This window comes from Petaurus breviceps, unplaced genomic scaffold, assembly GCF_028583685.1.
Source record: "Petaurus breviceps papuanus isolate PSGF00001 unplaced genomic scaffold, PetGlider_PUasm1.0 100, whole genome shotgun sequence".
In the NCBI taxonomy this organism is placed as follows: Eukaryota; Metazoa; Chordata; class Mammalia; order Diprotodontia; family Petauridae; genus Petaurus; species Petaurus breviceps.
The window spans coordinates 6,044,620-6,060,836 of record NW_027185573.1 but is presented as its reverse complement, the minus strand read 5'-3'; the positions used below and the strand labels follow the sequence as shown (position 1 = coordinate 6,060,836).

The 16,217-nt window shown below is 35.5% G+C and overlaps 1 protein-coding gene across 1 annotated transcript in view; it reads right to left on the bottom strand.

The window, feature by feature from the left end:
* Positions 1-2,933: 2,933 nt before the first annotated feature.
* LOC138153077 (piwi-like protein 1) overlaps positions 2,934-16,217 on the bottom strand; it is a 49,600-nt gene continuing 36,316 nt past the window's right edge. Inside the window, exons 17-21 of the mRNA XM_069077483.1 lie at positions 12,714-12,784; positions 12,410-12,563; positions 5,381-5,506; positions 3,234-3,381; positions 2,934-3,073 (exon numbers count right to left, since the gene is read on the bottom strand). Coding sequence (XP_068933584.1) covers positions 2,957-3,073; positions 3,234-3,381; positions 5,381-5,506; positions 12,410-12,563; positions 12,714-12,784 — 616 coding nt within the window. The 3' untranslated portion in view covers positions 2,934-2,956. The remainder of the gene's footprint in view (positions 3,074-3,233; positions 3,382-5,380; positions 5,507-12,409; positions 12,564-12,713; positions 12,785-16,217) is intronic.

The following is a 16,217-nucleotide window of genomic DNA, read 5'->3' as shown; positions in this document are numbered from 1 at the left end:
GCTTCACTTTGGGGGGTGTAATTTATATTACTATTAATAACTAGCATTAATATAATGCTTTAAGGCTTGCACTGTGCTTTACAATATTTTATCTTCACAATGAGGTAGGTGCTGCGATTGCCATTTTGCCAGTAAGGAAACTGAAACAGCTAGAGATTAAATGACTTGCCCAGTTATACAGGAAGTATCTATGAAACCAGATTTTGAACCCAGGTCTGACTCAGGGTCCAGTGCTCTATCCACTGCCACCTAGCTGCACATCAAAGCATTCATCCACCTTGACTAAGGATAAAAACTAAAATATCTGATGGCATATTCCCTAGAACAATCTATACTTTAAAAGGAAAAATCTCACTCTAATGGCTTATTTGCCAGAAGAATAGATTTAGAGCTGTAAGAGATATTATTAGAAGCCAAGTTTAATCTCCTTATTTACAGATGGGAAACTGAGGAAGAAAGACTAAGTGACTTTCCCAAGGTCACCCAGCTAATTTAAGTGACAGTACTGTGATGAAACTCTGGTCTTTCAGTTCCAAATACAGCACATTCCCTGGGTACTGTATTGAATGATTGATACACTTAAGCAAAGCATATACAGAATACTAGTAGCTAGTGGCAGAATGGATATTGTGAATTTAGGAGTCGGGAAGACCTGGGTTTGAATTCCGCCTCAGACACAGGTGTAACCTTAGGCTAATTGACTCTTTTAGCCTCAATTCCCCATATGTGAAGTGGGGAGAGTAGCTCCCTCATAGGGTTAAAAGATAACATACATAAAACTCTTTGAGATTGTTATATATTAGTTATTGTTTTTATTACAGTATTTTAAGATGAAATAAGCTGATTGCATATGAACAAGATAAACTTGTATAAACCTTGCACACAAAGGAAAATATGAAGTTTCATGAGTGACAGATTGCGCAACTGGCCTGTGCCTGCTAAAAAACGTTTGTCTATGCCTGAACAAGACAATAATAAGTAAAAACCAAAGTTTTGGCTAGTGACAACAATTTCTTTTGCTACACATAGTTTGTCCAGGAAACTATTTTCCAGTAAGTTGGAAAAACTCAAAACTATATGAACAAAGATGAACTTAAACCAACTTTTAAAAATAACTTTCCACAAACCAAGTTTTTACTCACATAAATAAAGCCTACCCAGGATTCTCTAAGATGAATAGAGTTTTTGGTATTTGCCCAAATGAAAATTTAGCTCATAAGTTAAACAGACAAAATTAATTCAACAACCATTTATTTAAGTGCCTACTATGTTCAAAGCACTGTGCAGGTGGCTAGGGGAGAAAAAAAAAATAATTAAAGACATAGTTCCTGCCCCTTTGGAGCTTATAAGCTGACAGAACTTATTCTATCCCTTGACAACAATTTGCAAGTTAGTTTCTCTCACAAATGTACTCTTCTAATATTGTGATAAACTTGAGCATCTTTTACACCTGGGGCTTTGGGGCATCAATTTTCCTTCTAGAGTTTCACAAAATACTGCTTCTTTTCCCTATTTTCCAAAATACTTGAGGGAAGGAAATTAGACATGAGCAAGTGGCCCCCAAAAAGTGTTGCTGATTTGAGATAGGCTTTGAGAATTTTAAAATAAAACTTTCCAACAGGTTCAGAAGGTATAACTAACAAAACAAGATGCAAATATAATAGTAACATATATATTTTAAACCAAACTATATCATAAATTTACAGTGTTTGTTGCTGTCTTTATGTTGCTATCCGTGTTCAATGACAATACTGAAACTGTATTTACAGAAGTTGAGAGAACAGTTGTTTATTTCAACATGAACTAATTCTTCAAATAGTGAGTACCTAACTGTTCTTTTGTTTGCTCCCTTTAAGAAATTCTCTATCAATTTTGGTTTAGGTAAGTCAAGTCACTAACTTAAGAAAAACACATCTAACTTCACTATGATGACATTTAAAGTTAAAATTGAGTTGCCTTTTCCTTCCCTCTTAACTTTTCTTTGGGTAGATAGAAAAAAAAATAGACTTCAATATCCCTTTTGAGTAGATGCTCTCATTCTTAGTTTTGTTTGTTTTTTTTCATAAATCCTATCCCTTAAGTGAAAAGAGAAAATTAGGGCATGGGGAATTCTCTAAACTTCTGAACAGAATATTTCAACATGAACTCAGAGAAAATAAGTAATGAAGGTACTTTCCAATTAAAAAAAAGTTTTAAATTCACCTAAATAGAGTTGAAATGTTCTCTTCTGTTTACAATACCTTGTCAGAACATAATAAAGCTAAGAGAATGTCACATTTCAAAATCTTCAACAACACTTAGAATGATGGGGGGGAACCCCATGAATTATGCCAATATAGCTTGTGATTTATTCCATTGGTGGAAAGGCATCAAACTGTTTCTGTCACTAGAAGCTTCCAACTCTAAAATGTCAGTTTGCTCTTTCTAGCTTCTCTCCATCTTGGATAATAGCTTTTATCTTTAAATGGCAAATCACATCTTTAAGATACGGAAGGTTAAAAAAAAAACAAAAATAAAACTCCCACAATATCGGCATTCCTAATATCAGTTAAAAAAAAACTATATAATTTACAATTATGTCACTTGTTTCCAGAAATAATCCAACATGAGTAATGCCCACTGTTTTCCCAAATAGCCTTTTTGTTTGGTGCTTCAAGTGCTGTATCCACATTTTATCACAAAACCACTGTAACATCCTTGTGAGAGGTAAAAAGCAAGATAAATGTTCTTCCTGTAGTTTCCCCATCTGTAAAATGAGTCACTTGCACAGTCACACAGTGAGTCAGTAGCAGAGTTGGCAATACAACTCACAGTTCTTATCTCCCTTTACATGTTACAGTTGTTAAGGGGGAAAAAATGCTGCATCTAGGAAGACTTCCGAAAGCTCCATTTGCAAAAAGGAAAAAAAAATCTATGAAGCTAGTCTTTCAGACTACTCTCTGTGTTCTTCTATGGTTCAGAGGTAATAAAGACGATTTGACAGTGACAGATTAGGTTCTTTGTGAATACTTTGGCCAACGAGGAAAGCCAGTTTGTGAGCATACTGGCAAGGAGCTGGAACTCGAATAACACCCTTTAGGGGAGAAGAGAGGAGTAAAAAGTTATTTAAAATAAAATTTATTGATAAGGTTATAAATTCTACCAATGTTAAATAAATATAAGCTAGTGTAGACTGAAATTTTAAAAACAGTAATCACCAATTTGAAAAAAATGTCATTATGGAAAATACTTACTGGCCAGTTATAATATACATGGCAGAGCTTGTAAGTTAATCGTTGTATGTGGTCTGGTTTCAGGCCACTGTTGTCATAGATTACATTATAATGTGTAGGAGAAACACTACCACTTCTTACAGCCTGGCTCACAATAAAAAAGTCATACCTGCAAATTATAAGATACACAGATGTAATTTGCTAAATTTTGAAAACTTAAACAGTTACCAGACAAAGCAAACAGTTCACAATAATAATCTTAGCATTTATAAAATACTGTAAGTCTTGCAAAGTACTATTTACAATATTTTAACTGATTTGATATCTTTTATAACATGAAAAAAGTATTTCAAGTAAGTAAGTGTTAAACCAAAAGTCTGATGAAAATTGACAAGAGATGCATAAAGTCACTAAATAGGAATATCTCATTTTTACCTTCTTGGTTATGGGGTTTTAGCTCAAAATACTTAAGTCACTTCAATTACTCTACTTCCAACATTTATTGATGTTAACTATTAGAAAATGATAATGGGTACTTTCTGTAATGTCTCTGTCAATTTTAACAATGAAGCACAAATGCAACTTGTGAACTTAATAATTAAGGCTGTGTGGCTACTGACATGCAGTATTTACAAGTCTCACCTTGTCACCCAGAGCCATTTTGAACCACCCTCCTGAAAATTAATATCTGCCTGACAGACAAATTGGAAGTTAAAATGTTACCAACTAAATCACAAAAGTAATTTTTAAATTTGGATTGTAATAGCTAACTATATAGAAATAAAATACATTATTTTAAGTTTTAGTGCTTAAAGACTTAAGCTTTAGTTATCTGAAAAAATCACTTAGTTCTAATGCATCTCTCTATACTGCATATGCATTTATTTCCTTTTGTTAATACAATATGTAAAATGTAATTTAACCCTTAATGACTCTGGTCAACATGAGCATAAATAATTTTATCAAGCTATAATTCAAGTTAATTTCCCATCAGCTATATTGTAGATTTAGATAGATGTCTCCATATCTGGCCAGACTTCAAGGCTCCTGGCTACCAGGTGGCATGTTTAGTCAGGAGATCTTGCTTGCCTAACAGCTTCTATTTAACATTTGTTGAGTGTTTACACGTGAGACAGGTTCTAAACTAATCCTAAATACTATGGGTTATTGACTGGATTGAGTTTAGAATATAGAATGGTTGTTGAATTGAACCTGAAGTTATTTGATAATGAATTACATCCAAGGTGGGAGGGGCCTTACTTATTATCAGTGAACACAGTTTCCTCCTGGTAGAATGTAAGGGTAATTTTTAGTCTTTGTATTCCCCACTCCTAGCTTAGCACAATACTCAAGCACACCACAGGCACTTAATGTACATTTCTATTCATACACTAAATGACCACAGACTGCTCTACTCTTTTTTTATATAAAAACATGCAGCTTTTTCCTTCCTCATCAATGTACTGTTTCTAATCAGCTTCATACTTTGTAAACAACTGTTTAGGTAATGAACAAAAGATGGCTCTGGATAAAAGGATCTATTTGGCTTTATTGCCTACAGGTTCTGCCTTCCCTCAAACAGGTTTGTTCTGAATCTCCAGCTATGCTTCATATGGCTGAAGCTCCAAGAAATATGAACACTAAATAAGTGGGGTTTAAAGAATTTTGGTTAGAAAATTAGTTCTCTAATGTGGAAATATGTTTATCATGATTGTACATGAATAATCTGTATCAGATTGCTTGCTCTGTTGGAGAGGCAGGAGGGAAGGGAGAAAAATTTGTAATTCAAAATTTTACAATAATGAATGTTGAAAACTACATGTGTAATTGGAAAAACTATTAAGGAAAAATAAGTAAATCACAAAAAAATTTCATTGGAAAGGGTCTTAGTTATTTTAGAAACTTAATAGTTATCTGGGGTGGAGGTAGGGTAAGAGGAACATACAAAGCAATGTATAATTGGGTCTATGTTGAATTTAACAGGACAAATTGGTCATAATGAACTTGGAATCTATAAAGATAAATGTCAGAAATCAAAAAGTGAATTTATTAAGTCTACATATAGTGAGATTACAGAAAAGAAGTACAGTAATAGTGTTAAGATTTTATCCAGGAAGTCTTTCTACTTTATTGGATTCTCAGTGTAGTCATCTTGTATTAGAACTTACCATTCTGGTCTGGTAACTTCTACATCAATAACTGTCCCAGGAAGTGGATTTTGAAGTCTTCCTCCAGATTGTGCAAAAAATCTGGCATTCACTCGTTTCTTTACCACAATTACTGTTAGTCTTGGGCTTAAGGATTAATAAAACACAGGGACGTTTATCAAAAAATCACCCCTTGAAAGTTTTCAAAGTATTCTTATATTTTCTTATTTTTAAAAAGGACCATGAAATTAAACATACTGTTCTAGTTGTAAGCTATACAGGATGTTACTTGCATGGTATTAAGGGCATTAATTCTACCAGAAACAATATTAATTTGCAGAATGAGGAAGGAATTATTGGATAGCAGGGTGAAAAACAGCAAAATAGTATTATTCAGAAATTCTTCCTTTCCTAGTATTATCACTGCATGCCTATCACACATTTAAAATCTCCTTTTTAAAAGTACTTCAAAACCAGATAAACCTAATTCCAGTTATGCCTATGATTCTTTTGGTAACATTGTGTCCAATTATCCAGACATGTGGGAGGTGGAGGGAGGGTTATCTGTAAGCTTTTTATTACATTTTATAATTTGGAGACATGTATGCTTTGTTTCCAAAGGGAATAATAAAATAACAATCATGTCATTGAATTTTCATAAAGAGCAGAGATTTTTATATGTATTCTAAAATTTAAGACCTAAAATTTTACTTCCTAGCTGCAGCATCTTGTCCTATTCCTATTTTGGATCCAAGTCCCAAATAAAAGAACTTGGCATAGTGCCTTGCACGTAGTGGGTGTTATATAAGTATTATCTACCCCTCTTGGGTCTCAGATCAGAGTCTTACAGTGGCTCACTACCATCCTACAGGATAAATTCTGCACTCCTTATGTTATTTTAAGCTTTGTACAACACAATTTTCTGCTAACTCTCCTTCAACAGAGCATCTGCTCTGGTAAAATTGTGTATCGTTTGTCCCAATGCATACAAAATTTGTGATGATATGTGAAACTTTCCTCCTAATGACTCCAAATGGAACAGAATTTTCCTCTCCTCTGACTTCTGAACAGCACTTTGTTTTATAAAACATTCATTTAGCACTTACACCTTGTTAGTTTTTTAAAAATTTGAGTGTTAAATTTCCAACATAACAGAAAGTACCTTTAAACAGGAATTTTTCTTACACTATTATATCCTCATTGCACTCAGAACTTTATTATATACACAATAAATACCCAATATTTCCTTGAGGTTTTTTTTTCTCCAGTGGCAAGTGAATAGGGCATATACCTCATAAGTTTCTCTGTCCTACACAAAGTGGTCATAAAGACCAACTTTGAAAACCACTGTTGCAGACAGAAACCTAAACAAGACCCCACAACAATAATAATGCATGTGGATAGAACAAGAGAAAGGCATCTCCTGTACCAACAGAATCAAATAAAGAACTTTCTTTTTGCAAATAAAGAACTTTCTTGAAAGCCAATTAAAGAAATAGTGAGCTTTTCTGCTACCGTTCCTACTTCCTTCCTAGATACACTTGCAAACACCTTAAAACCAAGTAGAAGGGTTGGATTATAATTAGGACTTTAAAGCTGGTAGGGACTCAAGTTTAATTCCTCTGTCCAAATAAAGATACTGAAAACGAGAGAAGGATTGGGATTGGAACCCAAGTCTTCCTTCTCCAGATCCAATGCCCTGTCTATTGTTTAGTAACTTAAAAAAATCATCAAAATAATCTCATTAATTTCCTACAAGTAGCTACTAGCTTCATTCAAACTAAAGCAAAAAGCTAAGGAGATAAAAGGGGCAATTTGATATCCTAACATGAGAGTAGGGAAATAAATTTCATCCAGTTTTTTTTAATGTACTAATTTTTTTTCTTTGAATAGTGGTCATAAAAAGCTATTTTGAGTCATTAAAAGAAAGACATTAATTCAACCACACTTGGCCATGTTTCAATGGAAAACATTGCACATAAGGGACAATACACACTTAAATGGAGTGCTGGGCCTGAAGTCAGGAAGACCTGAATTCAAATCCAGTCTCAGACACTTAGTAGCTCTGTGACCACAGGCAAGTCACTTAGCTCTGTTTTGTCTCAGTTCCCTCATCTGTAAAATGAGCTGGAGAAGGAAAAAGCAAACCACTACACTATCTTTGCCAAATGGGGTCACAAAAAGTAAGGACATGACTGAAATGAACAAATCACAATTGCTGGGAGCCTATTTTAAATTACTATTTCTAAAAGGACCTCTAGAATTATGTAAAATCACATTTCCTCAGTATTTTTTTGTTTTATTTTTGCCATCAATTAGCAATCAACTCCATGGTCCTTCAGTCCTACATGCTATGAATAGTTCTCTCCCTATAGCAATATTTTCCTTTTGTGCCAAGACTTCGGAGAAAAGTCCTTTAGCTTTGTGACAGGAAACTTATACTTCCAGACCTTGGTAGTCTCTGATCCTCATTGCCACTTTCTTCTGTTTCAAATGGGCATGTTAACTGACACTAATGGTGATCTATTTGCTGAGGATGGAATATTCTCCGTCCTGTATGACCTAAAGACAAAGTAACTAGTGTATTATCCCAGTTGCCTAAGTGAACTAACAGCTTCAAAAGAGCTAGTGAAATAAAGTAGGAGAGACTGCTGACATTGGCATATGTTCTATATGTATAGTATATGTACTATAATTCCAGGTTTCCCAAGCAGCTGATATACAGGTAAAATAGTATTTTTATGATCAGTGAAAAAAAAAGTATATCAGATATGACATACTTGCCTTGCTGCTTTTGTGAGATTTTACTCTTTAAAACTACTAAAGAACCTGTACAATGCATTAAAAAAGAAGATGAGAATATGTAACGTTAAAGAGTTGGGAAAACAAATAGAGACTGCTAGCAGACAAGGAATCAATAGCAAAAAGAAAATCTGTTTACCAAGTAAAATCCTAATTTATCAATATTGCCATGTGTGTGTGTCTGTGTGTGTGTGTGTGTGAGAAAGAGAGAGAGAGACAGAGAGAGAGTGTGTAAATGTACATGACAGAGGAACAGCAACAAAAATAGGTTTTGTTGGTCATAGACTTAAAATGTTAACCCACTCTCAAATGAATAAAAAACTTCAAATTTCTGAATGTGGAAAGCAAGTGTCATATTTTATTTTACAGAGGAAAAGATTATCTAGTTCCTTATAGGCTTAGGGCTATTGGTGTACTTTTCAGCTATTAGATCAACTCTAAAGGCTGAATAAAAGTAATGTCTATGCCATATAGCAATTTCCTTACTTTCCCTTTTAAATGCAAAATAGCAGTTGTCAATTTTGCTTAGGGAGGGAGAAAATCCTTGTACAAAACTTTTCTGGGATTTTCAACCAAAATACCCCAAGGAACCATATAAAATGTTTATTATGCACAGGTTATTGGCTAGACACTCAAGGAAAAAGTATGAGGCCCAGTCCCTGCATTTAGGGGGCTTACCATTTAGGAATTTTGAGTAAAAACAAAAAGAAAATACTAAGGTTTTAATCATAAAAATTTAGTCAAATGTATCTAATTAGTAGCTAAACCAATGGTATAGATAAAAAGTTCAGGGGTGGAATCAAGATGGTGGAGTAGAAACAGGACCTCCACTTTACTCTGGCTCTCACCACTTCCAATCCATGTAAAAGGGGACTCTGAACAAACTTTGGAGCTACAGAACCCACAAAATGACACAGAGAAGCTAACCTCCCCCAGAGGACAGTCCGGCAGGCCGGTAGAAATTGGCCAGTGCAGCGCTCTGGGAGCCAAGCTGAGCCCAGCTCCACTCCGAGGTTTTAGCCCCAGGGCAGGCCTGATCAGCCACCAGCTGGAGGGACTCCAGATCACCAGCAGCTGTGGTGGTCCTGAATTATCAACACATAGATGCTAAGGACAAAGTGAGAGGTCAGTGCAGTGTGGACTTTGGGACCCAGTAGTTGTGAGTGCATCAGCTTTTGCCCCCGGGGCTTCCCCAAGGCAAGAAGTCACTGCAGGCTGCAGAGCAGCAGCTGCCATGTGGCAGCTTCAGTTCCTAGCCTGCAGAGTGTAGGAGGACCAAGCAACCTGTCTGGGAGGTAATCGCTCTTGTTTTAACCTGCTTAGATCTGGATTATGGTCTGGGGTGGAGGTCCCTAGGGTGTGTGACCAGCTTGCCAGAGCATGTGGAGGCTTCAGAGAGGGCACCCAACTAATACCTCCAGCAGCTGAGAAAACCTCAGCATTTGGGATAGAAGCTCCCCTGTCTGGTAGCAGAGTCCTACTGTGGCAAAAAAGCCCAAAAAGTCAAGTAATTGGGTGGCAACATGACCAGGCAAAGGAAGCAAAGTAAACAGAAGAATCCAACATTAGACTCCTATTTTGGGGACAAAAGGATCAAAGCATGGAATACAAGGAAGACCAGTGAAGTCAGAACTCCTGCACCAAAAGCTTCAAAGGAAAATATGAGCTGGTTACAGGCCATAGAGGACCTTAAGAAGCAGATAAGAGAAGTGGAGGAAAAATTGGGAAGAGAAATGAGAAGGATGCAAGAAAATTACGAAATGAAATTATAAAATGAGAGCCAACAGCCTGACTGAGGAAATTCACACCTTAAAAAATAGACTAACTCTAATGGCAGAAGAGGCTCAAAAAGGCAATGAGGAGAAGAATGCCTTAAAAAGCCAAATTTGCCAGATGGAAAAAGAATCTCAAAAGCTCACTGAGGAGAATCATTCCTTCAGAATTAGATTGGAGCAAATGGAGGCTAACGACTTTATGAGAAATCAAGATGTTATTAAACAGATCCAAACAAATGAAAGAATAGAAGGCAATGTGAAATACCTCATGGGAAAAACCAGTGACCTGGAAAATAGATCCAGGAGAGATAACTTAAAAATTATTGGACTATCTGAAAGCCATGATCAAAGAAAGAACCTAGAAATCATCCTCCAAGAAATTCTCAAGGAACACTGCCCTGATGTTTTAGAACCAGAGGGCAAAATAGAGGTTGAAATAATCCACTGATCACCTCCTGAAAAAGATCCCCAAAAGAAAACTCCAAGGAATATTATAGCCAGTTTCTGGAATTCCCAGATCAAGGAGAGAATATTACAAGCAGTCAGGAAGAAACAATTTGAATATTGTGGAAACACAATCAGAATAACTCAGGATCTGACAGCTTCTACACTAAGGGATCAAAGGGATTGGAATATGATATTCTGGAGGGTAAAGGAGCTGGGATTAAAACCAAGAATCAATTACCCAGCAAAACTGAGTATCATGTTTCAGGGGGAAATATGGTCATTCAGTGGAATAGAAGACTTTCAAGCATTCTTGATGAAAAAAAAAAGAATTGAATAGAAAATTTGACATTCAGATAAAAGAAGCAAGAGAAACATGAGAAGGTAAACAGGGAAAAGAAATCATAAGGAACTTATCAAAGTTGAACTATTAACATTCCTACATGGAAAAACGATAATTGTAACTGATGAAACTTTTCCCAGTATGAAAATATTTGAAGGGAATGGAAATATATATGTCTATATCGGAGGGTATACAGGCGTATGAATACATATGTGAATGTATGTATGTACGTGTACAGATATACATAGATAGAAGGCACAGGACCAATTGAATTGGAAGGACTTAAAAGGTTAAATTAAGAGGTGAGAAAGGAATATAAGAAGAGATGGGGAGAGACAGAATGGGGTAAACTATCTCATATAGAAGAGGCAAGGGAAAATGGTTACAATGGAGGGGAATAATAGGAAGGCAAAAGGAAACGGGTCAACCTTATTGTCATTGAATTTGGCTCGGGGAGGAAATTTAATACACATGAAATAGGGTATCTCACCCTACAGGAGAGTAGGGGGGAAGGGGGTGAGAGGGAGGTTAATGAAAGGGAGGGCAGGCTGCAGGGGAGGGAAGTTGGAAGCACCCACTTTTGAAAAGGGACAGGATCAAAGTAGAAAATAGAACAAGTGGAAGGTGGGATAGGAGGGAGGGAAATATAGTCAGTCTTTTACAATATATCTTCTATGTTAAATGTTTTGCATTAGCTATACATGTACAATCTATACTGTACTTCTTATCTTCCCAGTAAGAGTGGGTGACAAGGGAGAAAGGGAATGAATCTGGAATTCAAAGTTTTAAAATCAAATGTTTAAATATATATATATATATATATATATATATATATATATATATATATATATACTATTATTAATAATATTTTACATGTAATTGGGAAATAAATATACAGGCACTGGGGCATAGAGATCCACCATGCCCTACTGGAAAAATCTAAGGGGTATGGGAGAAGATATGTGAGGGAGCAGACTGGACGAGGGGATATCCTGTGGGACTCATATTTTGAGGCGGTGGGTAGGGGAAAAACAGCGAGAAAATTTGTAACTCAAAATCTGGCAGAAATGAATGATATAAATCAGAAGTTAATAAAGCATTTGAAAAATGAAAAAAAAAATTTAAAGGGAAAAAATAGGTCAAATTCCAAAGAGAAAAGAATAGGAATGGTACGAATAGGAATGTTCGAGGTGTCTAGGTGGCACAGTGAATAGAGCACTGGCCCTGGTTTCTGAGTTCAATCCGGCCTCAGACACTTAATGCTTACTAGCCATGTGACTTTGGGCAAATCACTTAACCCCAATTGCCCTCCCTTCCCCCCTCCACAAAACAACAAAAAAATAGGAATGTTGATACAGATACAGATGCTGTATTCTTTCAAGGCAACAGCTATAACCAAAAAGTTTCAGTTTCCTGAACACTGGAGCATCACATAAAACAAAAGTTTAGTTGTTCCATGAAATGATTTAAGTTTTACTCTATCATTCCTACTCTGCTTTGTCGAGAAGATAAAATGAGAAAGGGGAAAATATGTTCCTTTACTTCCTATCATCAATTAAAGTTTGATTATGCATTTTTAAACCATGCTTGACATACTTCTTTTTTACCTATAGTTGAAACAGTTTTACAACAGTTTAAGATCATGAGAATAACATAGAAATTCATTTTTATACTGTGTGTGCTTACTTGTAACCTTTACCAACAGATTTTAGGCAGTCCAAAAACTGTGGTACTTCATAATTAACCAAGGTTTTCAGTTGGCCATCACCTACACCATCCCGATATACAACAATTCGACTAGGCATATTTGTATTGTAACTATTCCAGGCTCTCAATGCAGCTGAAAGAAAATCAACAAGGTTTTTAAAAGAACAAAAGCCTGAAAAGTAATTTGCATTTCTGACAAATTCTGGCTCAGTATTTTCAATGATGTTGCTTTTAAATATAGCTCCCTTTAAGAGCCAAAGTAAGATGCTAATCAGATCCTTACCTTGCAAGCAGACCTTGAGCCCATCTACTAGCTCCTGCCCTCTATCTTGAAAGACACAGCGAGAAAACCAGCTTTTCAGAGAAAAATCGAGACTATTAATGTCTGAAAACTGTACATAAAAACAAAAAAAGCTTAAAGCCAATTATCACATATATTATTGCATTTCTACTCTAATACCTACATACGTTTATCAGTGCTGAACATACTACTCCCTCCAAATAAAAATTTTTGCAAACTGTCATCACTCTCTTTATATTATAGGGCTCATTACATAATCTTGGCGAACCACTGCAAATGGAGTCCAGTGAGCTGCACACATAACCAAAAAGGAGAGTAGACTAGATTGTCCCTAGAAAACCGTATCATTCTTTTTTTTCTATATGGTTCTTTTAATGACTTCAAGCTTCTCTATGGAACAGAAGCTCATATTTTTTTAAAATCAGTATCCTGCTAATGGTGTTAATAAAGGCTATGTATGATAGAACTGATAGAATTTTATAATCTTCCTCAAGAAAGTTGACTACCCAAAATGTCATAAGTCACATCACCACTGGGAATGAACAAGAAGAAACCTCACAAATGAGGACTGTATATAGGCCATATGGAGTAACAATGTCAGAAGTATACTGTTGGTGGAAAAGATGGACCAGTCATGTCACCAATGGATAGTATCCAGAGGCAGGCATCCTTACAATGTCATGAAATCTAAAAGAAGAGCTCTGTCTACTCGATAGATCTCTTGTGGGTAACTTACAATAGAAGAGCATTGAAAAGAGTCACAAAATGGGCAGTAATCTGTATTAGTGGAGGGAGTCACATATACAATAATGACATCATAGATCTACTGAAGTACACATTCACTACATAATTCAACAAATTTATTCATAAAGCTTAACATAGACAGGGCACCATGCTATGTGCTTGGGAAACAGAAAAATGAAACAATTCCTGTCCTCAAGCTTCAGTTCTATTGGGGAGATAAACAGCATGTGAACAGATAGGTAAATCAAAAGTAATTTTAGGAGGGAGAGAGCACTAATGCCTGGATCTATCTGGGGGACAAAGGAGCAGAGAGAATTTAGAGGTAGCACCTGAACTGAACCTCAACAGAGGCTAGTGATTTTTAAGACATAAAAATGAAGTACTATATATTGTGAAGTATTAGATATTAAAATGTACATGTTAGTCAAAGGAGGCTAGGTTTGGAAAGGATCTAGATGCCCTAGCTCCTAAAAAGCCATAAAATTTTTTTATTCTTGTTTTATGTTGAGATCAGTTAAAGTCCCAAATCAACACTGCAAATAATAAAGCAGCAGAGTAATTAATAGGCTATATGCTCTTTATTCTGTTTGCAAAATCTCCCTAACCCTTAGAACAATGATTTAATGTACTTAAACTTTTCTTTCTAAGGTAACTGGCAAATCATTTCTCCCTCTCCCCCTTCCCCAAAATAAATGCATTTTTTAAAAGCATGAAATTCTAAAGCAGTCAATAAATGCCAGTTTAGAGTCATTTTTAATAGGTATTTGAGATGGTTATGGGGGGAGCACATGGAGTTTTCCTTCTTCTTTTCCTTTTTTGTTATGCTGCCATCTTGGCTCCACCCCTAAATGCCAGTTTAAACACAATATATAGTTTGGCTGCCTTCCAGGTAGTTGAATTGGTGCTTGTGGGCTATCCTATAGACCTAATGAACATTTTGCAACTTCTGAATCCCAATCTCTCTCAATCATTCCTTTTATATTCCCCCAGGCACCCATTAGGCTCCCATTACTACATGGCTTCTTCATAATCCACAATAATCCATTCATCATCATACTGCTGATCTAGTCTTCTGAACACAGTGCTCTAAATTATGTCCTTTTCTACTAAAAATCCTTCAATATAGCTCCCTTCACTTAAGTCACTCCATAGTTCCTACTTTTCCAGTTCTTACATACATTCCCACCAATATGTGCTATATTCCAGCTCATCTGGAACAGTATTTATCCCATCGCCTACCCATGTACAACCCACATTGTCTAATGGACATGCCTTTTGTTTATGCTGTTCCTTAAACTACATAGAATTTTTGCTTCATTGCTACCTGGGAAAATTCTCTTAAGACTCAAATACCACCTCTTTCATGAAGTTTTCCCTATCTTCCCAACTGGTTGTAGTCTTTCCCTATGTTTACCCTGACAAAGCACTTCCCATTACTTCTTTATGTACTTAATTATAAATACATAATTATACCTAATTCAGCTCATTTTCCTGCAGAAATACCTTCATTACTAAACATTTATTAAGTATCTATGTGTACAGCTTTGTGCTAGGGGAACTAAAGAGATTAAGGCATAGTCCCTGACCTAATGGAGTTCACAACATATTAAAAACAATATTAAGCACTTAAAAAATGTTGGGCAATGAAATTTATTTTACAGGAAAATTGACACAAGAGTTTCAAACAAGATTTATAAATAAATTTTGGAATACAATCTGTAAATTGGAGAAACATTGTTTTAGAACTGTAATGCTTATCTTTTTAAAAAAAAAATTTTTTGTTTCAATGCCCTCAAAATTATTTCAATGTTCTCAGTTTTCAGATTAGGAACATGGGACTCAGGTTGATTTGTCTAATGTCCCACAATGTCAGAAGCCAAGAGCTGAACAAACATCCTCTTATTCCAAATATAGCTTTCTTTACATATCATCTCTATTTGAAATGTGTTATTCAGTGGTAAGGAAGCAGGCATTTTTTTAATTCAAAGGGAAGGCTTTACTAAAAACCATTTTAAAGTTAGAAGTAGCTAATTAGCATCAGTTATTTGAAATGGCTATATAACCTCAGATACAGAAATAACCACCCCCATGACCTCAAAAGTAGTCTATTCTGTTATTAAATCTTACAAATACATTTTGGTCAAGGATATGATCAGACAATTCTCAAAAGAAGCACTGCAAACTATTTAAAGAAAGACAAATCAAAACAACAGGGGATAGATAGTCAGCGTTGGAGTACTTTTGAAAAGACAGGCACATTAATGCATTTTAAGTAGAACTGTGAATTGGTATAACCATTCTAGAAAGTAAACTGCAATTATACAAAGAAATATTCAAATACTTAGACCCAGAGATTCCAGAGTTAGGAAGAAAGTAAATACCATCAGTAGGAGAAGGGCTAAACAAAATGCAATACATAAATGTAATGGAATATTACTGTGCTATAAGAAATGGTCATAATATTACTGTGCTGTAAGAAATATAGAGAAACACAAAAAGATAGGAGAACTGACACTAAGTGAAGCGCGCAGAATTAGGAAGCAATATACCTAGTGACTATAACAGTGTAAATGTAAGGAACAACAAAACAAACTAAATGCTGTGGAATTATAAATTATTAAGCTTGGCCTCAAAGAAGAAATTTGAGACATCTTACTCTGCTCCTACTGCAGATAAGAGTTCTCTGACAGGTTTGTTTTGTGGAACTTCTTTTTCTTTCTTTTGTTACTCTTTATTATGAGG